Here is a 26227-nt window from a genome sequence, read left to right as displayed (position 1 = left end):
GCGGGGTGCAGGAGGGAGGTGACCCCGCGGCCGGCCCCCGGGGCGGGGTTGGGGGGGGGGACTCCGAAGAGCGCGTCCACGCTGGGCCCCCTGGACACCCCCTTCCCCCCCTTCGAAGACCCGGGGCCGCGTCCGCCCCAGCCCGGTGCCGGCTCGTGCTCTGCGCCCGGGCAGGGGTTGGGGGTGGAGGAACGCGGAGCCCACCCCCCATCCCTCGTCTCCCCGGCTGGAGAAACGGAGGGAAACGCCCCCGGCCAGGCCCCGAAGGGTCACGGAGCGGTTCCCGGCGGCCCCGCGCCCGGCCAGGGAGCGTCCAGGCCCGCACCGAGCTGTCCCCGGCGCGCCCTGGGCATCCGCCGCGCAGCGTCGCCGCCTCGTCACTATGACAGCAGCCGTGACCCGGGCGGTGAACAGTGCAGCCCGGGTTCCCCACCCAGCCCCCTCCCCCCCCCAAAAAAAAAGAATAACAAGCCCCGGGGTGTGGGGACCCAACCCCCAGCACAGCGGAACCCGAGCACCACGCTGTCACCACAAGGGCACAAGAAGGGACAGTGGAAGGAACGAGTCCGCTTCTCCTCCCAACTGGGGAAGTGACCAGGGCAGCGCTCACCGCAGGCCTCGCTGACTACAAAGTACACAATTGCTCATTCTTACAGTGTAACCAGGACGGGGTTGCCCCGGGGGCCGGGCACACCCAAGCGAGAGGGAGGGGAGTAGGTGGGGGGGGGCGGACGGAGGCCCCGCTACACCCCTCTGAGGTTCGGGCCTGCCCTGGACCACCCAACTGCCAGGAGAAGCCAGCCGGGCTCCCTTTCCCCAGCAGACCCCTGGCCCCAGCCAGCCCCGAACTTGGCCCCCCTCCCCCCTCGGAGCGCCAACGCTGGTGAATTCTGTAGGAACTGAGTGTTCCCGTAGCGCTTGGAAACTGCACGCTGAGATTTTCAAGGCCGGCAGGGGCCCAGGTGGGGCTGGATCTCACTCAGGGCTCTGGGAGACGGCTGCCCCCGACGTCAGCGGGTGTCTGGGACCTCCAGGCGGTCTGGGGGGCCTTATCCAGGGGAGTCCTGCTGGCCAGCCGAGGGGGACAAACAGACCCCAGAGGTCGGCCGTCCCCCCTTCCCCCCCAAACACTTGAAGTGCCAGTTTGGCTCACACACTGCTGAAGAGAGGTAGGAAACTGGGAGAGCGCCCCCGGATGGTCGGATGGAGAAGTGGCCTTTGCACCATCTTTTTTAAAATTTATTAGCCAATCTCGGTAGCTTGCCGGGAGTATCTCGCCCTCCTGGCAAAGCCTGGCGAGCTCCCCGGGACGTATTAGATATGCCAAACACAGTAGCAAATCTCACAATGTTACTGGACCTGCTTGAGCAAATCGATGAACAACGGGAGGACAGTGCTACAGATAGTTTCATGAAGCTTGGTTCATAGATTAGTGAATCACCGTGGGGTACAGTGACAGACTCACAAAGACCTTCGTGCTTGCGTTTCAGTCATACGATGGTCGAGTACCCATCCCTCCACCAGGGCCCATTCTCCACCACCAAGGGTCCCAGCATCCCTCCCCCGACCCCCACCCCGTCCCCGTCACCCCGCCCCGCCTCTGTGGCAGGGCATTCCCTTTTGCTCTCTCTCTCCCTTTGGGTGTTGTGGTTCATTTGCACCATCTTAACCGAGGAGAGGGAGTTGGTGGCAAAGTGCCACGCTGGGCACATAGCTAGTCTGACGGGCTGGGGGAGGGGACACGAAGGTCGAGTCCAGGACAACTCAGAGGTCACCCAGGGTCCAGGAGAGAGGCAGGGTGGGGAGTGGGGAAGGTGGGCTGGGGTCTGGCTTCTACTTGATGCTTATTTAGGAGTCGTTTCTGCTTCCCTCTCTGACCCCGCAAAGGGGTCCCAGCTCAGAGGCGGTGGTGTTCCGGCTCTTGGGCGGGGTGTGTAACTCAGGGGCAGAGTGCTCGGGCATCACGCCTGGCCCTGTTCAGGGCCCCTCTGCGGTGCAGGACACCCAGCTGGGCTCAGCGGTGTTCCGAGGTAAGCACCTGGACTCCTGGGCTTCCTTCAGGCCCGAGTTTTTACTGTCGAAGAAAATTGTCCCTACGTGTCCTCTGACTGTTTGTCCTTCGAGTCTCTTCTTATCTCTTTGCTAATACCTTATAGCTTTATTGTGCTCCACCTCGAGGCAGGAGCATGATTCATCGGACTGGTGGCCTGTGGCCAGCTCCTTGGGTTGTCCCCTTTGGAGGTTATAAACCATATTCTCATTCACGTGCACACACGGTGCTTACGGGAGCAGCCCCCCTCCCCCCACAGTGCCTCCTGGGAGTAACTCTAGAGCCCTGTTGAGTGTCACCCCCAAACATAGACCCAAACCAAAGACAAAGAAATGTGAAGCCATTAAACCGGGCCGAGATCTCCCCAGAGGAATCGCATGGAGACACAGTGCCATGCAATAAGCAAAGGGTCTTTACTGGCCAGCTCGAGCTAGGGCCCTCCTCCGGCCCACCGACACGGTGGCAGCCTTCTCGGGTCGAGGGGCCCGGAGCCTCAAAAGTGAGGGGCTTTTATACCATGACATGATATATAACAGGGAGTTCCTGAGGACCACCCTTTTGGCCACAGTCTGAGGGGCTTTCCGCGACTTGTACTTAGCTGGTTGGTTATATGTTGGAGTTCCACAAGGGTTGTGTAAGAGTCACATAAGGGTTATATAGGGGGGGTTTCCCTACCTGCATCTGATTGGTCACCCTTAGTTGACCTCACCATGGCTATCTCGCCGGGGAATCATGACCTCAATTCCAGGTATCTGTGCCCAATCCCAGGAATTCTGGAACCGAAGGCCTAGCTTCTTCTGGCTTCTTTAAGAGCCTGTCATGGCTCTGCCTTTGCGTCTCTCTCTCTCAGAATCAGACAGTGGCGTTAGTTCTCGGGATAGGCTCCCTCTGCCTGCGGGTGGGAATGGACTGGGGAGGGGGGAGGGGGGAGGGGGGAGGTGACCACATCTATGCTGGGTAATTGTCCCCTGCAGTGCCCAGGGATCACCTGGACCTGAGGTGGGTTCCCGGCCGCCTGCCAGCAAAGAGCCCTCTCAGCGTTCTGGGCTGGGCTTTGCTGGTGGACGGGGGGGGGTGGGGGGGGGGGGGTGGTGGGGGGGGGGGGGTGGTGGGTCTGAGGGAGAGAGAGACACAGGCTGACTCAGAAACTCTGTGGGCTGGCGCTGGAGCGATAGCATAGCGGGGAGGGCGTGTGCCTTGCACGCGGCCAACCCGGGTTCGATCCCCAGCATCCCAAGGGTCCCCTGAGCACCGCCAGGAGTGATTCCTGAGTGCAGAGCCAGGAGGAACCCCTGAGCATCACTGGGTGTGATTCAAAAAGAAAAAAACAAAAACAACTCCCTGGGGCCAGAGCGATACCACAAGGCGAGGACATGTGTTTTGGTTTTCAATCACTGAAGAAAGAAGCCCCGGGCAAGGCTGGAGTCTGGCTGGAGGGAAGAGGCACCAGGGTTGGGCCAGGCCTGGGCTGTGGCAGGGCAGCTGGGACCCTGCCGCGAGACAGACCCAGCAGCTGCCGGAGGTCCCCAACCCAATGTGCCGTGTCCCCTAGGGTGACGTCCAAGTCATTGGCGGGTGTTTAGGGGGTAGACTTTTTGGGGCCACTCTGGACTCGGCACTCAAGCCACAAACTGGTGGTGTTTGGGGGGGGGGAGGGTGATGCAAGGCTGCGGCATGAGCCCTCGTTCGCAGGGCTGGAACCTCCTTTCCATCTCTCCACGCCACTTCTGGGGGCCGCGCCTGGCCCCCAAACCCACAAACCCAGTGCCACACCAGTGCTCAGGTTTGAACTGGGATCGGCCACGGGCCAGGCAAGCGCCTTCATGCCCGCGATATTTCCTCGCCCTCTTGGACATTTGGTTTAGTTGAAATTCTCATTATTTTGGGTTCGGGTAAACACACTAGCTGGCAGGGCGGCCCCATGACCCCCCCCCCCGCCCCGCCCCCTTCACAGCTAGAGACTCAGGAGGGGTGGTCCAGTAGCTCCCCCCGACCTCCCCCACTCTATTTGCAGTGTCAGAGAGCAAATCCAGGGTCTCACCTGGCGGCAGGTGTTCTGAGCTGCCTGACTCCCTTGTAGTCAGTCTACAGATCCCTTTCCTGCCCGGCACCCGCCCAGCTCTGCCTCCCCTCAGAGTACCCTAACTCTGTCATCAGCACCTCCGGTCTGGCTTTATTTTTATTTTGTTTGTTTGTTTGTTTTGCTTTTTGGGTCACACCCAGTGATGCTCAGGGGCCACTCCTGGCTCTGCACTCAGGAATGACTCCTGGCGGTGCTCAGGAGACCCTTTGGGATGCTGGGAATCGAACCCGGGTCAGCCGCGTGCAAGGCAAACGCCCTCCCCGCTGTGCTATCACTCCAGCCCCTCAGGTCTCGCTTTGTCTGGTCGTTAATTGTACAACCCCCTCCGTTGTGGTGGGGAAAGCAACCCAACATTTGTCTTTTTTCTTTTTCGTCACATGACTCCCTCCAGCGTCTCCCGTGCTGCTGGGACTGGCAGCTCTCCGCCCTCTGGGCGTGGGAAAGTGTCCCCTAGTCTCCGTGTGCCACGTCTCTGACCGTGGCTTTTGTTTTGGTTTCACGCCCAGTGAACGCCGGGGCAGATGCGCCTTTTCTTTTGCTTTTGGGCTTTGACCTACACTGGCTCTGAGTTTAGGGGTCACCCCTGTTGGGGCTCGGAGCACGATAAGCAGTGCTGGGGATCAAACTAGGGTCTGCTGCGGGCAAACCAAGCACCTTCACCTTTCTGCTGTTTTTCCAGTGCAGATTTAACCTTTTTTTGGCTTTTTTGGGGTCACACCCGGCGACGCTCAGGGGTTCCTCCTGGAACCCCTCTGCACTCAGGAATTACTCCTGGCGGTGCTCGGGGGACCCTATGGGATGCTGGGGATCGAACTTGGGTCGGCCGCGTGCAAGACAAACGCCCTCCCCGCTGTGTTATCGCTCCAGCCCCAGATTTAACTTTTGTTAAAGGTTTTCTGTTCTTCAGAAACCCAGAGTTGTTGTTTTCCATCTTTCCTTCCTTCCTCCTCCCCTCCCCCTCCTCCCCTTCCTCCTCCCACCTCTCCCTCTCTCCCTTCCCCTGTCCCTCCCCTTCCTCCTCTTTCTCCTCTTTTTCTTCCTCCTCTTCCTCCCCTCTTCCTTCTCCTTTCACTTCCAGCAGTGCTCATAGGAGCACGTGTTCCTGGGGACTGACCCGAGGCTCTCCTGTACAGACCCTGTGCTCAGCCCCGTGAGCGTCCCCAGGGCCACCTTCACACCGGGCTTGTCTCCGTGCCAGGAAAGAGCCTTCCTCAGACACTGGCTCTCGGCACTCCTTACATGGCTCTCGGCTTGTTTGGGGGCCACACCTGGCTGTGCTCAGGGGTTACCCCTGGCTGTACACTCAGGCATGGTGAGCGTACACTGAGCACCGCTATACACTGGCGGTGCTGAGGGAATCCTATGGGATGCCGGGGATCGAACCTGGCAAGCGCCCTCCCTGCTGTGCTCCTTTGACCCACTCTGGACGCCTCCTGATGTGAGCCGCAGACTGTAGCAGTGTCCACTCAAAAGTGGGCACCCCTGCCATTTCCTCTCCTCATTCACCCACTCGGTGTTTATTGAGATGCGCTTCGGGGCGGGCCTCTCTGAGCACTGCGGGCCGTTCCCTCCTGAACTGAAGCTCCGCCATGGGTGGGGCCAGGAACAGTCATTTGGAAAAAAGCCACGTGACCTGCTGGAAAGAAGGTGATGGGGTTCGGGTGGGACCCAGGCAGGAGCAGCCCCGGAGCTGGGAGGGGCCAACTTGGGTTGTTCTGGGAGTGTCTGGGGGTGGAGGGCAGTGGCTTCTGAGCCGTGCCAAGGCCCTGGGGCACGGAGCAGCCGCATAGAAGGGGCCAGGCTGGGGCTGGCCAGGCAGAAGGGCCGGGGCCTCACGGGTCTCAGAGGGAAGCAGGGGTCGTTAAAAGGTCAGGATGTCGAGAGTCCCCCAATAGAAACACCCCCACTCCGGCGGGGCTCTGCTGGGCTCTGTGCCAGCACCCTGCCCTGATGACAGGTGGCACCCAGAGGCTGTGACCCAGCCGTGCCCACGCCAGGCCTCCCTCCCTCCATCTCTGCAGTGTTGTGTGGTGGAGTATGATAACCTGTTTTCGGTTCCTCACACCCAGTCCCCACCTTAGTGGAAATAAGACACATTTTATCTTGCTCTTTATGGGGGTGGTTTAGTCCTAGGGGTTTCCCCTGGTTTTCTTCTTAGGGCGCACAACCCAGGCCTTCTATATCAAAGCATGCGCTCAGCCCAGTGCAGCATCTCTGCACCCCGGCCCCCTGCATCTGGAGGGGAGAATGCTCCACCCCAGGGCCTTTGCACTAACGGACCCGCCTCTTCAGAAGAGCAGAGGCAGCAGGATGGGTTCAGGGATGGGCAAGGGACCAAGGATGGCCGATCCAGATTGATTTTCAGGCCTCTGAACCAACAGCGAGGGACTGGGGTAGATGGGAGTGAAGAAGCAAGTGTCACGTGAATCTCATGGAAGCCACGACAGGGCCATCACGGGGCTCTACATGGGAACAGACAGAGGAGATAACCAGAGACAGCAGCTGAGCTTGTTGAGCGGCTAGATCAAGCCTTACCTGAAGGTGACCAACCTTTTTTTGGTCCTACAGACTTAGATTCAAGTCTCGGCCCTACCGTGCTGTGTGACCATGGTAAATCATTTAAAACTCTTTCGGGGATATCAGAATCCTCATGTAGAAGACGGGAAAGTTGTTAAGATACACAAACTAATACACATATGCGGTGTTTAGAAGAGTGTGAGGCATATTGGAAAGGCTCCGTAAATTTCAGCTGTTGTTAGCATCGAGTTTCCCAAGCAAACCTTACCTAAGTGTGATCTTCTGAACTTTATCATAGTAAACCAATAAAATTCTCGTGTGTCTTGCGATATTCTTTATTTGCAGACTATAGGGTTTGCAATCTGGGAGGGATGTCGGGGGCAGGGTGTGTGTGGGGGTGGGGAGGTGTGAGGGGTTGGTGTTTGTCGCCAGCTATGATCATGTGCCGAAAAGGAGAGACATCTCTTTGCTCTCTGGCTCCATTTTGCAGAAGGGAAAATTGACGCTCAGAGAATTTCATTTGCTCAAAGGTATAAGGTTTCCTCAGGGAGAAAAGTAAGGTAGGAAGGGAGCAAAGGCCAGGAGAGGAGAGAGATGTGGCAGGGTTCCAGGAAACAGGCCTCCCTGGAATCCAGGCAGAAAGGGCAGAGAGCCAGACTGGGTGGGGCCTGCTCTGATTAACCCACATCTGCGGTGGTTCACGTTGGCTCCTGTGTTGTGGGCATCCCCTGGCATCGATTTTTCTCACATGGGAGGGGATGTGGAGTGTGGTTAGACGTCCAGTGGCTTAAACAATGCTCTGCCCGCGATGGTGTGGAGTCTCCACGGTCTCCTAGTCCCTTCTGTCTGATTGCTTCACCTTCCTCACCAGGTGACTTCCACCTCAGGGTCCTGGGACGGTTGCTCCTGCTCCAGCCCTTTCATCAGAGTCCAGCCAACAAAGAGGGCCACATTCCCCTGCTTCTATCCCATTGGTTAGAACATAGAACAGAATTGTCCGGCACCCTTGGCTACACAGGAACTGGCCATGTTTTTTGGTTTTTTTTTTTTTGTCCTTAGGAAACAATGTTTATGAGAAACAGCCTTGTTCCTGACGCCCCATTCGCTCTCAACGGAACGACCATCTCCGAATGCAACAGCTATGTGTACCTAGGTCGAGAGGTCAACATGACAAATGACCTGGCACCCGAGCTGCGCAGGAGGAAGAGAGCGGCTTGGAACGCCTTCAAGAACGTCGAAGAAATAGCTAAGAGGACGAAGAACCTCCGGCTCCGGGCACATCTCTTTGATTCCACTGTTCTTCCTGCATTAACATATGCCTCAGAGACCTGGGCCCTACGCAAACAAGATGAGAACGCCATTCAGGTCTCCCAAAGAAGAATAGAAAGAGCTATGCTTGGAATATCACGTTTCACTCAAATGAGAGAACGAATCCGGAGTTCTGACATCCGTCGACGATCAAGGATCAGGGACGCTGTCTCATTTGCCAAGGTGTCGAAAATCAGATGGGCTGGTCACGTAATGAGATTTAAAGACGACCGTTGGACTAGAGCTGTTACTGATTGGATTCCACGGGATGTCAAGAGACCGCGTGGCCGCCCACCTACCAGATGGTCAGACTTCTTTGTCAAGGTCATGAACGATCGGTTTGAGGCCCTCCATGTTCCCGGAGCGAAGAGATGCCATTGGGCTACACTAGCACGCGACAGGGACAAATGGAGACGTTACTGGCGCCCGCTCGAGCAAATCGACGACTAACGGGAAGTTAAGTGATTAAGTGATTAAGTCCTTAGGAAACCAAGCAGAAAAGCTGGGGTTCTGTTAATAAGGAGAGAAGAAAATGCATATGATTATTCTCTGTGTGTGTTTGTGTGTGGGTGACAGTACCCAGGGCCTCACACAAGGCAATGTGTGTTACCTGAAGCCTGTGGCCTCCCTGGGAGTGGCTGTCATTGCCTCTTCCCCCCCCATCTCTGGACTGGAGGCAGACTCGACTCTTCCGTTCCAGCATGCTGAGTTGTTCTACGTGTCTACGTGGTGCAGATTCCTTGCGCAGTTCCCAGAGTACCGTTCCCTCTGGCCACCGCCCCCCTCCCCCCACAGTGCCCATTCACGGGGGCTGGAGAATGAGAGCGGAAACGCATGATGGCCCACAATGACCGGTAGGAACCGCCCCCAGCTGGACGCCGGGGCAGTCGCGCCACAGAACCCCCGCCCCAGCCCGGTGGCGGCCTCCCCTGGACTGCCCTGGAGGGCCCGGCCAGCCTTGCCCTTCCGCTGAGCTCGGCTTGCAACAACAGCCCAGTCAACCCTCAGACAAGGATTCCAGTGACTCCATGGTGAGCTATAACGATTTTTACAAATTTTCTTCCCCTGAGATTTTTTTTTTCAATAACCCCCCATTAGCCATTTTGCTGTAAGAAGCAATATCACTTGTCACTTGTTGTCCCGTTGTTCATCGATTTGCTCGAGCGGGTGCCAGTAATGTGTCCATTTGTCCCAGCCCGAAAATTTTTAGCAGCCTCTCCTTACTCGTCCTTCCCAACATTGTCGTATTTGAGGCTCTTTCAAGGTCAGGGGAAATGAGGCCCGTCATTGTTACTGTTTTTGGCATATTGAATACGCCACGGGGAGCTTGCCAGGCTCTGCCATGCTCTAGGGAATACTGCCTTGCTCTCTTCCGGGAGCTTTGTTTTATAGCCTCTGGATCGTGGTAGTTGATGAGATTACATGGCGCCAGGGGCCGTTTGTGGGTGTGACTGTCAAGCTACTGGAAAACAGGGCAGCTGGGTGGAGGAGGCCCAGTCCCGATCCGAGCGGGCTTGGAGGTCTCAGCCCCGGGTCCCGCACACCTGGGTTCCTCTGCCGGTTCCTTCATGCGTGAGGCTCGTCCGAGCATGTGGACAGTGGCCTTGAGCATGGCTGTGGCTGGGTTCTGGAGGTTTTCGGCTGCCAGGGTTCTGCTTGGGGTGGGGAGGGAGACTCAACCCGCCCCCCTCCATGGGGCCCCGGTGAGGACAGCCTGGCGCGGGGGCAGAAGAGTCTATATTTATTTTATATTGTTATATTTATTTTTTATTGTCTATGTTTATTTTAATATTGTGACAAGCAATATAGCACTGTGGCACTGTCCTCCCGTTCGTTGTTCATCGATTTGCTAGAGGCGGCATCAAACGTAACGTCTGACAACAAATTGTGAGACTAGTTGTTACTGTTTTTGCCATATTGAATATGTCACGGGTAGCTTGCCAGGCTTTGCTGTGCGGGCAAGATACTCTCAGCAGCTTGCTGGGCTCTCCGAGAGGGGAGGAGGAATCGAACCCAGGCCAACCGCATGCAAGGCAAACGCCCTACCCGCTGTGCTATCGCTCCAGCCTGACAAGCAAGATAAAATAAATTATTTTGTTGCCTGTGAAGGGGGCAGCTTGAGGGGTGGCTGGGAAAATGGGGGACACTGGAAGGCCCCACTGGTGGGGGGGTTGGGGTTGGAACACTGAATGCCGGAAACGACTATATTATAAACTACTTTGTAAATCATGCTGTTTAAATGAAGTCTTAAACATCAATAAAACGATCATTTCTAGAAGGATTTCCGGTTTGCAGTCAAGATGCCAGACTCACTCTCTGACACAGCATCCTCCACACACACCATAACTGTTGCCCACATTTTTCTCAGCCCTTCTGGGCTGTTCTGGAACTGTCGAGTCTGTTCCAAGGATCTGTAAGGATCAGGGGCCAGCCCAGTCTCTCCCGTGACCGTTGTCTACTTTCCAGAGTCAGTAAATCTCACATTACACTGTAGTGATTTCATTTCTCTGCCCACGTTCCAATCCTGCCAAAGGTCTCGACACTCACCAGCAATCTCCCTCCTCCTTTCCGAAACATTTGCAGTGAGGCTGGCGTGATAGTACTAGCAGGGAGGGCGCACGCAGCAGACCCAGGTTCGATCCCCGGCATCCCATATGGTCGCCCCCAGCACCACCAGGAGTAATTCCTGAGTGCAGGGCCAGGAGTAACCCCCTGAGCATCTCCAGGTGTGACCGAAAAAAGCAAGAAAAAATAAAAACGGAAGGCTTAACTAAATACACACACACACACACACACACACACACACACAAACACACAGTGCCAGGGATGGAGCCTACGTCTGCTGGGCAGTCTCTCTGCCCCTGTGGTCCTTCAGTTCTCCTTTGGTATCTGATTCTGGGGAACCTCAGGATGATGCTTGGGGGACCACATGGTGCCTGGGATTGACCTGGGCCTCACTCACGCAGAATGTGCAGCCCCATACTCTGAGCCACCTCCCTGACCCCTGCAATCCTGATTCTGTGTTTCCCTCTTTCTGTTTCTGGAACACCCTGGTGGTACTTAGGGCTTACTCCTGGCTCTGTGCTCAGGGACCATCTGTGGAGCTGGGGACTGAACCTGGGCTGGCAGCTTGCAAGGCGAGTGCCCTACTCACTGTACTCTTCTCCATCCCACATTTTTGTTTGTTTGTTTTTTTGCTTTTCGGGTCACACCTGGCGATGCACAGGGGTTACTCCTGGTTCTGCACCCAGGAGTTACTCCTGGTGGTGCTCAAGGGACCATATGGGATGCTGGGAGTTGAACCCGGGTCGACCGTGTGCAAGGCAAACGTCCTACGCGCTGTGCTGTCTCTCCAGCCCCCCATCCCACTTTTTTTGCCCCTTGAGCAATCCTGAATCGAAGTCCTGACTCCTGAGGTCACCACACCCCTTCTCCAGAGAAACATGCCCCTGCGCCCAGGGCAGACTGTTGGCGTCTGTAGCTCTGAGTCCAGGTCCGGTGCGTTGTATCCTGCTGTTGGCTCCGGTCCTCAACTGGGGGCGATTTTATTTCTCCAGGGGACAGCTGGCAGCGTTTGGAGACACCACTGGTCACCGCTGCAGGGATGTGGTCAGTTCTGGGGTCTTAGGGACAGAGCCCAGGGAGGGCCCGGTTAACCACCTGACCCTGAGGGCACAGAATATTCTCAAGCCCCCAGTGCCTGTGACAATTCGGCCCGTCCCTGGGAACTCCCACTCACCCCAGCAGCTCTGCAAACTCCTTAGCACCAAAGGGGACCTCATGCCCCTGTGAAAACATCTGAGCTGGACCCCCCACGTCCTGTTGGGAGCAGAGTGGTCAGGGTGCCCACTGCTGTGAGCTGGGCCTGGGAAGGTGGGCGGTGTGTGTGTGTGTGTGTGTGTGTGTGTGTGCCCAGAATCTTGTGTCCAGCAGTTACCGAATGACCCAGGGGCTTGACACCCAGGACACGTTCTGGGTTTTATCAGCAGGAGGCGGTCTCTTATGGGCGCCCAGGGCGGGTCTCGGGATGAGTCACCCCCGGCTCGGGGAACTCGGTTCACCTGGAATGGACAGGAGTGGGGCGCCCTCTGGCCGGCCAGCGCCACGCTGGACCAACGCCCGCCTACGCCCGCCTCCTCCGGGAAGCTGCGGGCGACCCCTGCCGGCAGGGATCAGTACTGCAGCCCGGCTCCATCCTCGGGGTTTTAGGGTTCCTGCAAGGGGGGCACTGGGAGGTGGGCTGGGAACTCAAACCTCAGACCAGGGCTTGGGTCCCAGCTTCGTTCTTTTTTTTGCTAATTTTTTTTGCTTTTTGGGGTGGGCTGGAGCCATAGCACAGCGGGTAGGGCGTTTGCCTTGCACGCGGCCGACCTGGGTTCAATTCCTCCATCCCTCTCAGAGAGCCCGGCAAGCGACCGAGCGTATCCTGCCCGCATGGCAGAGCCTGGCAAGCTCCTCGTGGCGTACTCGATATGCCAAAAACAGTAACAACAACTCTCACAATTTGTCGTGAGACGTTACTGGTGCCTGCTCGAGCAAATCAATGAACAACGGGAGGACAGTGCTACAGTGCTTTTCGGGTCACAGACAGCGATGCTCAGGGCCCATGCACTCAGGAGTTACTCCTGGCGGTGCTCAGGGGACCCTATGGGATGCTGGGAATCGAACCAGGGTCGTCTGCATGCAAGGCAAACGCCCTCCCCTCTGTGCTACAGCCCCTCTGTGCTATAGCTCCAACCCCCAGCTCTGTTCTTTACCACCTGGGGGCCCGTGGGTAGATCTGGGACTTGCTCTTGTGCCCATTTTCTTCTATAGAGTGAGGGTTCGAGGCCCATCTTGCAGCTGCCTGGGGTTCCTGGCCATTGCAGTTCATTCTTCAAATCTGTATTTATTTTGGGGGGGCGGGGGTGGAGGGTCTGGGCTACGCAGAGCAGTGCTCAGGGGCTATTCTCGGCTCTGTGCTCGTTGGTGACCCTGGCGGGGCTCTGGGGGCCGTGTGGGTGCCCGGGATTAGAAGGGGTGCAGGGGGCGCCTCAGACCCTGGAACCGCCTGGTCGCCCAGCACCAAAAGAAATTAAGTTGCTGGAGAGATGGCACAGTGGGCAGGCGCTCACCTCCCATGCAGGTGACCCAGGTTCGATCCTCAGCACATGTGTGGTCCCCTGAGCACCTCCAGGAGTGATCCCTGAGCACAGAGCCAGGAGTAAAAACTGGGCACTGCCAGCACCCAAAAATAAGAAAGGAAGGGAGGGAGGGAGGGAAGGAGGAAGGAAGGGAAGGAGGAGGAACCCCCAAACACTGCCAGAAGTAACCCTGAGCACCCAGCCAGGAGTAACCTGAGCATTGTCAAGAATAACTCCTGAGCACTTATACAGGAGTAACTCTGAGCACCCAGCCAGGAGTAACCTGCCGAGCACTGCCAGGAGCAACCCTGAGCACCCCGCCAGGAGTAGTTCTGGACGTGGCTCCCAAGGGAGCCCTCCCTTTCTTTCTTATTTTTGGGTGCGGGCGGGTGGAGTGGGGGTGAAGGGGTGTGGCAAAGGGGCCAGAGACCACGGCTTTTCCGGCACCACACCGTGCTCCACGTGCTGTGGGTTGAGAGAGTCGTCCAGTCCCCGTGCTCCTCTTCATGGTCCAGCCACCGGCGTGGCAGTGAGCGAACACAGCGTGAGGCCAGGCAGCCACGCTGAGCACAGTGCAGGATGCGACATCCCCTCCGGCCCTGCAGCTGGCACTGCATCGTCCAGGCGGAGGAACCTTCAACGAGTGTGTGTTTGTGTGTGTGTGTGTGTGTGCTGGGGGGCATGGGTGGTTGGAGTGGGGGCACAGCAGGGAGGGCGGCGACCCCCGGTTAGGCCCCTAACACCCTGTAAAGTCCCCCCCAGCCCACCAGGAGCCATCCCTGAGTGGGAGCAGGAGTCAGCCTGAGCACCGCTGGGTGTGGCCCCCAAACAAACAAAAAGGAAAGAAAAGGGGAAAACCCACCTGGAAGGGGAGCGCGGCTGCGCTTCCGGGGTCCCCGGAAGGTCCCCGGGTCTCACTGAGGAGACGGGACAGTCAGGAGACTGGGGGCGCCTCTGGGCTGCATCACGACCTCCAGAGCAGAGGACGAAGTCACACCCTCCACCCTTGGCCAGGCTGGGTGCTTTCTCCTGCAGTTTCTGAGCCACGTCCAGAACTACTCCTGGCAGGGTGCTCAGGGTTGCTCCTGGCAGTGCTCGGCGGGTTACTCCTGGCTGGGTGCTCAGAGTTACTCCTGTATAAGTGCTCGGGAGTTATTCTTGACAATGCTCAGGTTACTCCTGGCTGGGTGCTCAGGGTTACTTCTGGCAGTGTTTGGGGGTTCCTCCTCCCTCCCTTCCTTCCTCCCTCCCTCCCTCCCTTCCTTTCTTATTTTTGGGTGCTGGCGGTGCCCAGTTTTTACTCCTGGCTCTGTGCTCAGGGATCACTCCTGGAGGTGCTCAGGGGACCACACGTGTGCTGAGGATCGAACCTGGGTCACCTGCATGGGAGGTGAGCGCCTGCCCACTGTGCAATCTCTCCAGCAACTTAATTTCTTTTGGTGCTGGGCGACCAGGCGGTTCCAGGGTCTGAGGCGCCCCCTGCAGGGGAGCCTGTGCTCAGCCGCGGAGAGGCTCCCTGCCCTCCCTCAGGCGCTGCCCTCCTGCTGCCAGGAACACGGTGCTGGGAGCCAGGACACGCTGGACATTGGCGGGGTCGCCCTAGGCCCTCAGCACTGCTTGCCCTCTGGAGAGACAGATGGCCGTGTGCCCCCTGACCGTGCCCGGGATCGTGGCCGCCAGTGACTCGACCTCCCAGTGAGGTGCCACTTCACCCTTCGGTGCCATTAACAATAAAGATGCGGGGGCCGGAGTGATAGCACAGTGGGTAGGGCGTTTGCCTTGCACACGGCCGACCTGGGTTCGATTCCCAGCATCCCATAGGGTCCCCTGAGCACCACCAGGAGGGATTCCTGAGTGCAGAGCCAGGAGTAACCCCTGTGCATTGCCGGATGGGACCCAAAAAAAGAGCAAATAAATAAATAAAAATCAAGATAGGGGCCAGAGCCACAGTCCAGCGGGGAGGGGGTTTGCCTTGCACGTGGCTAACTCAGGTTGGATCCCCGGCATCCCATGGGGTCCCCCAAGCACCCCTAGAAGTGATCCCTGAGTTCAGGGCCAGGGATAACCCCTAAGCGGGGGGGGGGGAGGGGGAGGAGGTGGGAGGGACTGGAGGGTGGGGTTTGCAGGCGAGACCCCCCCCAGTCCATCCCCAGCACTGAGCAATGTGGGCTGCGGCCCCCAAACCATTTCATTCATTTCATTTCATCATCCTGTTATTCGTCGATTGCCTCGAGCAGGCCCCAGTAACGTCTCTTTCATCCTAGCCCTGAGATTATATTCAAGGCTCTTTAGGAGAATGAGACCCATCATTGTTACTGGTATTTGGCATATTTGGTACGCCACGGGGAGTTTGCCAGACTCTGCCCTGTGGGCAGGCTACATTCGATAGCCTGCAAGTTTGTCCAAAGTAGGAATGAGACAATAAGATGTCATAAAAAAAGTTCTGATAAGATGTCGCGCGGCCGAGAATGCAGTCACGCGGTTCCGGGATCTGGATTTTATAGTCTCTGAGTCTTGGCCGCTGATGGGATTACACGGCGCCAGGGGGCCAGGTGGTGGGTGTGACCCCCGCCTACTGGAATTTGGAGGATCTGGGTGGAAGATGCTCGACTCCAAATCGAGTAGGCTTGGAGGTCTCGGCCCCGGAACCCGCGTGGCTGTGTCCCTCTGCCAGTACCTTCATGGGTGCGGAGAGTGGTCTCAGCATGGTGGTGGCTGGTCCTGGAGGTCTTCGGCTGCCGTAGCCCTGGTCGGGGCGGGGAGGAAAGCTCAACCCGCTCCCCTCCAAGGGGCCCCGGGAAGGAACACCCAGGCGCGGGGGCAGAAGACTGCACTGTTCTCATCCGGGAACTGGATTTTATAGTCTCAGAGACTATAAAATCCAGAGCCCCCAAACCAGGAGCCAAAAAAGCAAGGCAGCACCTGGGCCCTCCCCTGTGGTCTGGGGTGCTGCCCCCACTCCGCCGCGGGCTGCAGACTGAAAGGGAGGGAAAAGCAAACAAGAGCACAGTGGCAGGGAGGGTGAGGGGCGCGGGGTCCAGGGGGCGGGGGGATGGAGGCCAGGGGAGACTCGCCCCAGCCCCCTCTCCTTCTGAGCCAAATGAGGCAGTTACTGGCCCCGCATCCTGCACAAGAGCCAAAAGGTGCACAGGACCCTCACCCCTACCACCATGTACAGGGACACAGCCGCAAGCAGGGACACACACACACACACACATACACACACAGCCGTATGCAGGGACACACACACACAGCTACATGCAGGGACACACACACACACAGCCGCATGCAGGGACACACACACACACAACCGCATGCAGGGACACACACACACAGCTGCATGCAGAGACACACAGCCACTTGCAGGGATACACACACACAGTCGCAAACAGGGACACACACCACACACACAACCGCATGCAGGGACACACACACACAGCTGCATCCAGAAACACACACAGCCACTTGCAGGGACACACACACACACAGCCGCATGCAGGGACACACACACAGTCACATGCAGGGACACACAAAGCCATGTGCAGGGACACACACACAGAGCCGTGTGCAGGACACACACACACACACACACATACACGCATACACGGCTGCGTGAGGGGTCAGCGCTTGGCCTGAGGGGCGGGAACAGGGCTGTAGGTCCAGCCAGACTTTGATGTGGGCACCCAGGTTTGTCCCTCCACCTCCCAGCTCCCCGTCGCAGTGACCCTGAACTTGGGACGGGGGCGGGGGGTAGCCCTGGAACACCACGTGCGGTCACGACAGCAGCAAAAGGACGAAGGAGATTCCGACACCGGCCACAGGGCTGAGTGAGGGGATCGGGGTGCGGTGACCAGCAGGGTGGGGTCCCAATGGCCAGGGGCCCAGAGCTCAGCAGGGCCTGGGCGGGGGGGGGGGGAGGGGAGGCTCTGGGGCGCAGGGATTCCGTCTGGGATGCTGAAGATGTGCTGGGATGCTGGGATGCTCTGGGGCCCGGCGGGGAGGGGGGCGGCGGCTCTGCGCCATCTCCCTTTGTCACGGGGATGCTTAGACGGCAAAGGGAAACATTTGCAAACCCGTTTCAAGTTCAGTTCATTACTATTTTTGCTGTGATTTGGGGGCCACGCCTGGCAGTGCCCAGGGGAGCTTGGGGGGGCGCCAGGGATCGAACCTGGGTCAGCTGCATGCAAGTACCTGCCCCCTTGTACCATTTCTCAAGACCCTCAAACATTATTTTCATGACGGGGAGAGGAAGGAATGCTGTGGAGAGGATACCGCAGGCAAAGTTAATCAGTGTCAGAGTGGGGACAGTGAGTGTCTGGGACAGCAGGGCCGCGGGCCGTGAGGAGCCCTGGGTGGGGCCGTGAGGAACAGCGGGGACAGAAGCGGCTTTTTGTTTCGAGGCCACACCCGGCGATGCTCAGGGCTGACCCCTGGCTCAGCACTCAGGAATCGCTCCTGGCGGGCTCGGGGGACCCTATGGGATGCTGGGAATCGAACCTGGGTCAGCCGCATGCAAGGCAAACGTCCTACCCGCTGTGCCATCACTCCGGCCCCACAGATGATGCAGCATTAAGATGAGTTGGGGGACCCTCACGGAAGGGCAGGGTGATCGTGCTGGCTGGGCAGCAGAAATCACAATGTTGGATCGCATCCAGATTTTGGGTCCAGAAACCTGTCCCCCCGCCCCCCGCCCCAAGCCTTGGGTCTCCCAAGCAATATTCACGAGGCCTTGGGGTCATTCCCACCTAGCGGCACCCAGAATTGGAGCAAGATGGGTCAGTTCTCAGCCCAGGGAGCTGGAGGCCTCTGGGGTCACCCCTGGCGGTGCTGGGATTGCACTTGGGGCCCATGGGAGGGGCTCCCAGCATGCCCCCCAGTCCCTGGGCACCACCCGGTCCTGCAATCCCTGTGCTGGTCCCAAACTCTCCATCCTCCACTGATGGATGCGGGGCTGGGGTCAGACAAGGAACAGCTGGGCCTGGACCATGTCAAGGTGGGAAAGCAGGACAGGGTCAGACAGGAGGAGGCGGGATGGAGCCCCGGGCCTCCCACCTGCCCTGTCTGTGGCAGTGACTCCAGGACAGACCCCCTAAAGCTGGAGGGGCTGGAGCGATAGTACAGCCGGGAGGGCACTTGCCTTGTGCACGGCCGGCCCAGGTTTGATTCGCGGCATCCTAGATAGTCCCCCTAAGCACTGCTAGGAGACATCTCTGAGCATCACCAGGTGTGTGGCCCCAAAACCCACACAAGAAGAGCAGCCCATGGGGCCGGAGCCATAGCACAGCGGGGAGGGCGTTTGCCTTGCACGCAGCCAACCTAGGTTCGATTCCCAGCATCCCATAGGGTCCCCCCGCGCCCAGCACTTCCAGGAGTAAGTCCTGAGTGCAGAGGCAGGAGGAACCCCTGAGCATTGCCGGGGGTGACCCAAAAAGCCAAAATAAATAAATAAATAAATAAATAAAGCAGCCCAGGGCTTAGGGCACCTGCCCTGCAAGCATCTGGACAAGAGTCCAAGCATCCGGTGCCCCGCATGTGACGTACGAGTTGGTGCCCTGCCGTGTGATTCCCAGCAGGGCGGCTGATTTCCAGTGAGACACCACCACAAGCGGAGCAGCCCTGGTGAGTACGGGAGAGTGACCCCTGCCAAGCCGGTGTGGGAGCATCAGAGGGGCAGCACCTCAGGGGGCACCGGGACGGCGAGGGGCTTCCGGAGTCTCGCCCACGCTGGGACGCTGCGTGGACCCTCCTACTGGCCTCGGTGTCGTGTCTCCCGGGCTGGGATCCGCCTTCCCATCGCTGTGACTCGGAGCAAACTCACGCGCTCTAGGTCGCTCGCCTTGTTTTTCTTGTTGATATTTTTTGGGGCCACCCCTGGCGATGCTCAGCGCTCACGCCTGGCTCTGCACTCAGAGATCACTCCTGGCGGGACCCCGGGGGAGCCTAGGGGATGCCCGGGATGGAACCCGGGTCAGCCTTGTGCAAGACAAACACCCGACCCCCTGCAACATGACCGCCCGAGCCCATCGCTTGCTTTTCTTCCTCTCCCCAACACTGTCCCTTTCCCGCTGAGGCGGGCTGTGTGCCCCTCCGATGCCACCACCGGCTCACCACACCTGGCCTGAGTGCAAAAGGGGTGGCACACGTGTGCCCCAACCATGAATTCTTTTTTTTTTCTTTTTGGGTCACACCCGGCGATGCACAGGGGTTCCTCCTGGCTCTGCACTCAGGAATGACTCCTGGTGGTGCTCGGGGGACCCTATGGGATGCTGGGGATCGAACCTGGGTCGGCCGCGTGCAAGGCAAACGCCCTCCCCGCTGTGCTATTGCTCTAGCCCCATAAGAGTTGTTTTTTCTTTTTTTCTTTTTGGGTCACACCCAGCGATGCACAGGGGTTCCTCCTGGCTCTGCACTCAGGAATCACTCCTGGTGGTGCTCAGGGGACCCTTGGGATGCTGGGGATCGAACCCGGGTCGGCCGCGTGCAAGGTAAACGCCCTCCCCGCTGTGCTACCGCTCCAGCCCCCAGCCATGGCATTCTTGGTGGTGCCGCCCGCCTGTTTTTTTGTTGCGTTGCTCACAGATGCCTGGCAGGAGCATGGCTGGAATTGCCCGTGGTACTTGTGGTGTGTCTGTCTGCACATGTGTGCACACGTCTGTGTGTGCATATTATGCAAGCCTTGTGCACACAGACACACTAACACACATAATGTTAGTGTGTCCGTGTGCACGCATGCGTTCGTGTGTCTGTGTACGTGTGTGTGCTTGCCGGTGTGCGCATGTGTGTGTTAGTGTGTGCATGTCCATGTGTGCACGTGTTCGTGTGTCTGTGCGTGCGTATGCCTGTCAGTGTGTGTGTGGTTGGTGTGTGCGTGTCTATGTGTGCACAGGTGTGCTCATGTGTCTGTGTGTGCATGTGTGTGAGCATGTGCGTGGATGTCACACGTGTGTTCATGTGTCTGTGCACATACTTGTCTGTGTGCATGTAATGTCAGAGTGTGCACGTGTGCACGTGCAGCTGCGTGTGTATGTGTCAGTGTGTGCGTGTCCGTATCTCTGTGTGTGTCTGTGCCGAGACAGCGTGCCGTCAGGGTGTGCTCTCCTGCACTGAGTCCTGGCCCAGTCCTTGCCAGGGATGCTCCCAGCACTGCGCCTTCCTTGGGTACCCGGGAAATGTCTGTTCAAGTCTTGCATCCATTAAAAAAAAATTGGGGGGGTTATTTATTTATTTTTGCTTTTTTGGGGGTCACACCCAGCGATGCACAGGGGTTACTCCTGTCTCCTGCTCTCAGGAATTACTCCTGGCGGTGCCCGGGGGACCATATGGGATGCTGGGAATCGAACCCACGTCGGCCGCGTGCAAGGCAAACGCCCTACCTGCTGTGCCATTCCTACAGCCCCTTTGGGGGTTATTTTTAGGTTGTAGATATTCTGCGTACATTCTGCGTGCTTGTGGGTGTTCTCTAGGTCGCACACACCTGTTCACCCTGTCAGACGTACCACCGTGAGCATTTCCTCCCATTCTCGCGCTCTCTGCCCTTGGGCCACACCCGGTGGTGCTCAGGGCTGACTCCTGGCTCTGTGCTCAGGGGGCACTCCTGGGGAAGTCGGAGGGCCATATGGGGTGCTAGAGGCCTCCAGTCCAGGGCCCGACCCGCTGTGTCTCCCAGCCCCTCCCCCTGGCACCGCGTGTCCATCACTCGCTTCTCTCGTCTCCTGAGGGGCACCGGCCAACTCCGTCCTCAGTGGAGAGACAGTCGGTGTGAACTGTTTGATGAGTAAGTGAAAGTGAGCACCTGAAAGCGGCTGGTGGGTGGGTTTCCTTTCTGTTGGCGACTCCCGAGAGCTAGACCGTGGCCGCAGTGCCGACCTCTGTGTCCCCTGCTGGCTGCGCTGCTCAGCAGGTGGGTCAGGAGCCCATCAGCCATCAGCCAAAGGAGACCCGAAAAGCCGCGCCTGCACTCCCAGATCCGACCAGGAGGTGGCAGCATCTGCCAGGGCAAGTTTCCCCACCAGCCTGCGCTTGGGGCAGGGGATTCCCGGAGCTCACACCTGCTGGTCCTCAGGGACCCCTGAGCCCAACCACCTGGCAGGTGGGGAAACTGAGGCCTCCAGGAGGCCGCGTGGTGGGAAAAATCCCTGATGTGGGAATCGGACTGTGGCCGCGAAGCTGGCTGTTGTGCTGGTCTTCTGCCTTCCTGGGGCGATTCCTAACCTTGACCCTTCCCCATCCCCCCCATTCCTGGGGTCCAGAATGAGCTTCCGTAAAGCTCCCGTAGCTACGGGCAGGTCCAGTGTGAGAGGGCGGCAGCCCAGAAGGCCCAGGCAGGAGAGGCACCGTCACCCCGTCTCAGCAGTCTGGAGGGCATGCCAAGGCCACGGGGTCAGTGCAGGAGAAGGAGTGACCCCCCCCCCACACACACACACAGAGCCAGCCCCCGCAGGGTGCAGCCCAGCTCTGCCGCCCCAGGTCCCTGCCTCTGGCCGGCCTCCCGGTCCCTCTGCACACGCTCCCAGGACCGAGCCGCACGGTGACCCCAGTGGACCCCAGTCCTGTCACCTTCCCGGAATCGGGGCTGGAGAAAGCAGGGGTGGGCGGAAAGAGCTGTGAAAACAACGTGGGGGCAGGGGCATGGGGGCGCGTCCTGGGTGGGAATCGCTGTTCCCTCCCCAGCCCCCCGCGAGCCGAGCCTGCCCACCGCTCAGCCATGTGCTGGGCCCAGCCCACGGCTCTGGGTTTTCAACGAGAAGCTGGAAATTTGACTTTGGAAAGGAAGTCTCGAAGCACCGGCAAGCACTCCATTCAAAACAAACAAACAACTCCCAAACCCAAACCCCGAAACCCCAAGAACAACGAGGACAGGGGAGAAGGTTGAAAGGGCTGGAGCGCGGACAGCCCTGCCGGCACCTGAGGTCCAGCCCTGCACGATGATGCCCAGGGCACCTCAGACCAGAGACGGAGCAGAAAGCCCCAGGGGGTCCATGGCCCGTCCCTGGGTGGGGTCTGCTAGCTGGCTTCCTGGACACCCCTGGGGAGCCGGCTGGGAGGGTGGGGCCTGCCGTCCAGTCCGGGCCCCCTGGGGGAGGGCAGCGGGCGGGGCCTGTTGGGTAACCCACGGCGGTGTCAAAACAAGAGCTGACGTCCAGGCGGGTGGCCTCTGCAGACACCTGGGTGGCACCTGGTAGGGTGAGCCTGGCCCCCGGGGAGCCTGGCCAGGAAGGGGGGACCAGCGACCCGTGTCTGGGGGGCGAAGCTTGTGCCCCGAGGACTGATGGGAGTGGAGCCCGGCCCTGGGCTGGTCTCAGGGACTGGGGGCCTCTAGCACCCTCGCCCCGGTCAGTTCCTGCACCCAAGAAGTGGGTCTCGCATGGCTGGACGGAGGGACAAGGCGGGCATCATCCTCCCACCCCAGGCGGGTCAGTCCCCCATTGGGGGTAGTGCCGCCCCTTCCCCCTTCCTGCAGACCAGCAGGGGCCCCTGAGACGCGGGCACAGGGTTCAGAGAGGGTGGACAGGGGCTAGGGGCCCCCAGCACCCTCCCCCACCCCCACCCCGGTTCACTCGGAAGCTCCTGGGGCTCAGCGGAGCTCCCGGGCACCCTGACAGAGTGTGGGGGTGCTGTGGGGGTGCAGGGCCCAGAAGGAGCCGGGCTGGCTGGGAGCACGCGGCCCGCTGAGCGGGGGCGCTCACCTCCCCCTCGCCGCCCCCCCTCCACTCCCTGCACCTTCTGTCAGCTCCCGGGGAAGGAAGGGAGGCACAGGAGTCACCGAGTGAGGGGGCCTGGGATGGCGAGGTCAGGGAGGGCTGCTTGGAGGAGGAGGGGGCGACTTTCAGTCTGAGCCCCGAGGAGGAGCGTGCAGAACTGGGCAGAGCAGACACTCGCTGTTCAGAGGTGAGCTTGCCCCGTGCAGGAGTGTCCCCGGCTCAGGCCTCGTGGGGCAGGAGGCCCGGCCGGACAACTCGGCCAGAACCGCCAGCGGGGGGAACGCAGGGGTCTTGGTGGCCCCCAGACACGGCCGGAGGTTCCCGGGGCGCCGGCTGCAAACCCCCACCCGCCTCCTGCGGGCCTGGGGTCCTTCCTGGCAGCCCGGTGCCCCCGGCGCCCCTCCCCGCCCGCACCCCAAGGGCACCGGGATGTCATCCCTCCAGCACTCGGGGGCGGAGGTCAGCCCAGCTCAGCAGATAAGGCTGAGGATTGAGCAATGCCCGCCGGCCCGCCAGGGCCAGGGCCGGGGTCAGTGGGCCGGGGGTCAGCACCGGGCACCGGGGCAGCTCCGACCGGCTGCCCGCGACCCAGAGCGGTGGGCACGGGGCTGGCAGGACAGGGCAGGGCGGGCAGGGGAGCCGTGCGCCCGGGCGCACCCGGGGGTCCCGCGGGCTCCGGGTCCGGGGCTTCCTGGGGGGGCGGGCCCCGAGGCCGGTGACCGAGCCCCCCTCCCCGCCGCTGCAGGGTCTCTGTGCGGGGTGCGGAGCCTGCGCCAACCTGACCCGACTCTCGGCCGAGGCGGTGGTGCCGACGCGTGTCCCACGGACGCGGCGCCGCTCCCTTCTGGGATGGAGCTCAGAGAAGTGAAGTGACTCACCTAAGGTCACACAGCGCGGCCGAGCCCCCGCCCCTTCCGCCCTCCCGGGCCCGGGTCCAGCGCGGTGGGTGGGGCGGCCGCGGGCCGGGCCGGGGCGGGCAGGTGCGGTGGGCGGGCCGGGCCGGGGCGGGGCGGGGCCCACCTGGGCGGCAGCGGCTGGCGGGCGGGCACCCCCCATCTCCCCGCCCCCGGGACCGAGAGGCCCCCTGGGGCCGGGCCCGGGCAGGGGCGCGCGGGGCGGTGGGCGCGGGCCGGGGCCGGGGCCGGGGCGGGGAGGAGGCGGCGCGCGCGTGGCCCCCGGCGGGTCCCCCCGCCCCGCGCCCGCGCCCGCGCCCGCGCCCGGACAACCTCGGGCCCGGAGGGGGCGGTCCGGGGGCGGGGTCGCGCCGCCCCCCGGCGCTCCCAATCCCGGGGCGGCGGGCCGGGGGTGGGCCGGGGGCGTGGGGCCGGCCGCGGGGACCCCCGGGGGCGCGCGCCGGGCGGCGGGCCGGGGGTCCGCGCGCGCGCGCCCGGGCCGGGGGGTCCCCGCGGCCGCGCCCCCGGCGCCCCGCGGCGCGCGCGCGGGAGGGGCCGGGGCGGCCGCCAGGCGTGACGCAGCCGTTGCCAAGGCGCCGCCTTATAAATAACCGCGCTCGGCCGAAACTTTGGCGAGTCAGAGCCGCGCACGGGACCGGCCAGGGCACCCGGTCGGCCGGACCCGCGCCAGCGCCCCGCACTCGCCGCGGCCGCCCGCGCGCCCCGGGGCCGCGCCACCTGCGGGCCGGCGGCCGGAGCGGGCAGCCCGGCCCCGTCCCCGGCTCCCGCGTTCATGCAACGCCTGGTGGCCTGGGACCCAGCATGCCTCCCGCTGCCGCCGCCGCCGGCCTTTAAACCCATGGAAGTGGCCAACTTCTACTACGAGGCGGACTGCTTGGCTGCTGCGTACGGCGCCAAGGCGGCCCCCGCGGCGCCCCCCGCGCCCCGCGCCGCGCCGCGCGCCCCGGCCGGCGAGCTGGGCAGCATCGGCGAGCACGAGCGCGCCATCGACTTCAGCCCCTACCTGGAGCCGCTGGGCGCGCCGCAGGCCCCGGCCCCGGCCCCGGCGCCCGGCGGCGCCGCCGGCGACACCTTCGAGGCGGCTCCGCCCGCGTCCGCCCCCGCGCCCGCCTCCTCCGGGCAGCACCACGACTTCCTCTCCGACCTCTTCTCCGACGACTACGGCGCGGCCAAGAACTGCAAGAAGGCGGCCGACTACGGCTACGTGAGCCTGGGCCGCCTGGGCACGGCCAAGGGCGCGCTGCACCCGGGCTGCTTCGCGCCGCTGCCCCCGCCGCCGCCGCCGCCGCCGCCGCCGCCCGCGCCCCCCGAGCTCAAGGCCGAGCCGGGCTTCGAGCCCGCGGACTGCAAGAGGAAGGAGGACGCGCCGGGCATGGCGGCCGGCTTCCCCTACGCGCTGCGCGCCTACCTCGGCTACCAGGCCGTGCCCAGCGGCAGCAGCGGCAGCCTGTCCACGTCGTCGTCGTCCAGCCCGCCCGGCACGCCGGGCCCCGCCGACGCCAAGGCGGCCCCCGCCGCCTGCTACGCGGGCCAGGGCCCCGCGGCGCCCGGCGGCGGCGGCGGCGGCGCCGCGCAGGGCAAGGGCAAGGCCAAGAAGGCGGTGGACAAGCACAGCGACGAGTACAAGATCCGCCGCGAGCGCAACAACATCGCCGTGCGCAAGAGCCGCGACAAGGCCAAGCTGCGCAACCTGGAGACGCAGCACAAGGTGCTGGAGCTCACGGCCGAGAACGAGCGGCTGCAGAAGAAGGTGGAGCAGCTGTCGCGCGAGCTCAGCACGCTGCGGAACTTGTTCAAGCAGCTGCCCGAGCCCCTGCTGGCCTCCTCGGGCCACTGCTAGCCGCGCCGGGGTGCCCGCGGCCCCCGCCGCCGCCCCCGGGGGCCGCCCGCGGACCTGGGGCGCGGACCTGGGGCGCGGGGGCCCCGCCGTCTCCTTTGTCTCTCGCCTAGCTCGCTCTCTCTAGTTTTTGGGGGGTCCCGACCCCGCGGCGAGCGCGCGCGCGCGCGCGGCCCGGGGCGGTCCTGCCGGCCGCCGCGTCCGTGCGCGCCGGCTCGAGTTGATGCAATCCGGGCAGGAGCGAGGCCGGCGCGGGTGTGCGCGGGGCTGACGTAACCCACGTGTAACTGTCGGCCCGGCCTGAGTAATCGCTTAAAGATGTCCCCGCGAGGGCCCGCCGGTCGTTGTTGTCGTTGTTGTTGTTGTTGGTGCCTTCCCCCCCCTTTTTTGTATTATAAAAAAATAATCTATTTCTATGAGACAAGACGCGTCTGTGTGTTTTGGGCATCGCTTCCGTCGCGAGCGTTTCAGGACACTTGGGATAAACTTTTTTTTTCTTCTTTTTTGGAGCAGGGTGAAAAACAAAATAGGCTTTTTTTTTTTTTTGCTTTTGGAGGGGCAGGATTTGGCTTTTGACCTGCCCCCCACTCCCCCTTTCTGTTGGATCCGGAGGGTGTTTGCTTCTCCCGTGCGTGTCTCTGAGTGTGTGTGCGCGCGCGCGCGTGTGTGTGTGGGGGGGCTGTTGTTATTTTTG

General features: G+C 61.2%; 2 protein-coding genes across 2 annotated transcripts in view; both read left to right on the top strand.

Moving 5' to 3' along the window:
• Positions 1-26227, top strand: part of SLC9A8 (solute carrier family 9 member A8) — a 261909-nt gene that overhangs the window by 208696 nt on the left and 26986 nt on the right. The window lies entirely within an intron of this gene.
• CEBPB (CCAAT enhancer binding protein beta) lies at positions 24290-25949 on the top strand. Its single transcript, XM_056108465.1, has one exon. It carries the CDS (start codon positions 24469-24471, stop codon positions 25534-25536), a length of 1068 nt encoding a protein of 355 aa, XP_055964440.1. The 5' UTR covers positions 24290-24468; the 3' UTR covers positions 25537-25949.

The sequence above is a fragment of the Sorex fumeus genome, unplaced genomic scaffold (genome assembly GCF_029834395.1).
Source record: "Sorex fumeus unplaced genomic scaffold, SorFum_2.1 ptg000213l, whole genome shotgun sequence".
Classification (NCBI taxonomy): domain Eukaryota; kingdom Metazoa; phylum Chordata; class Mammalia; order Eulipotyphla; family Soricidae; genus Sorex; species Sorex fumeus.
This window is presented reverse-complemented; position numbering and strand designations above follow the sequence as displayed.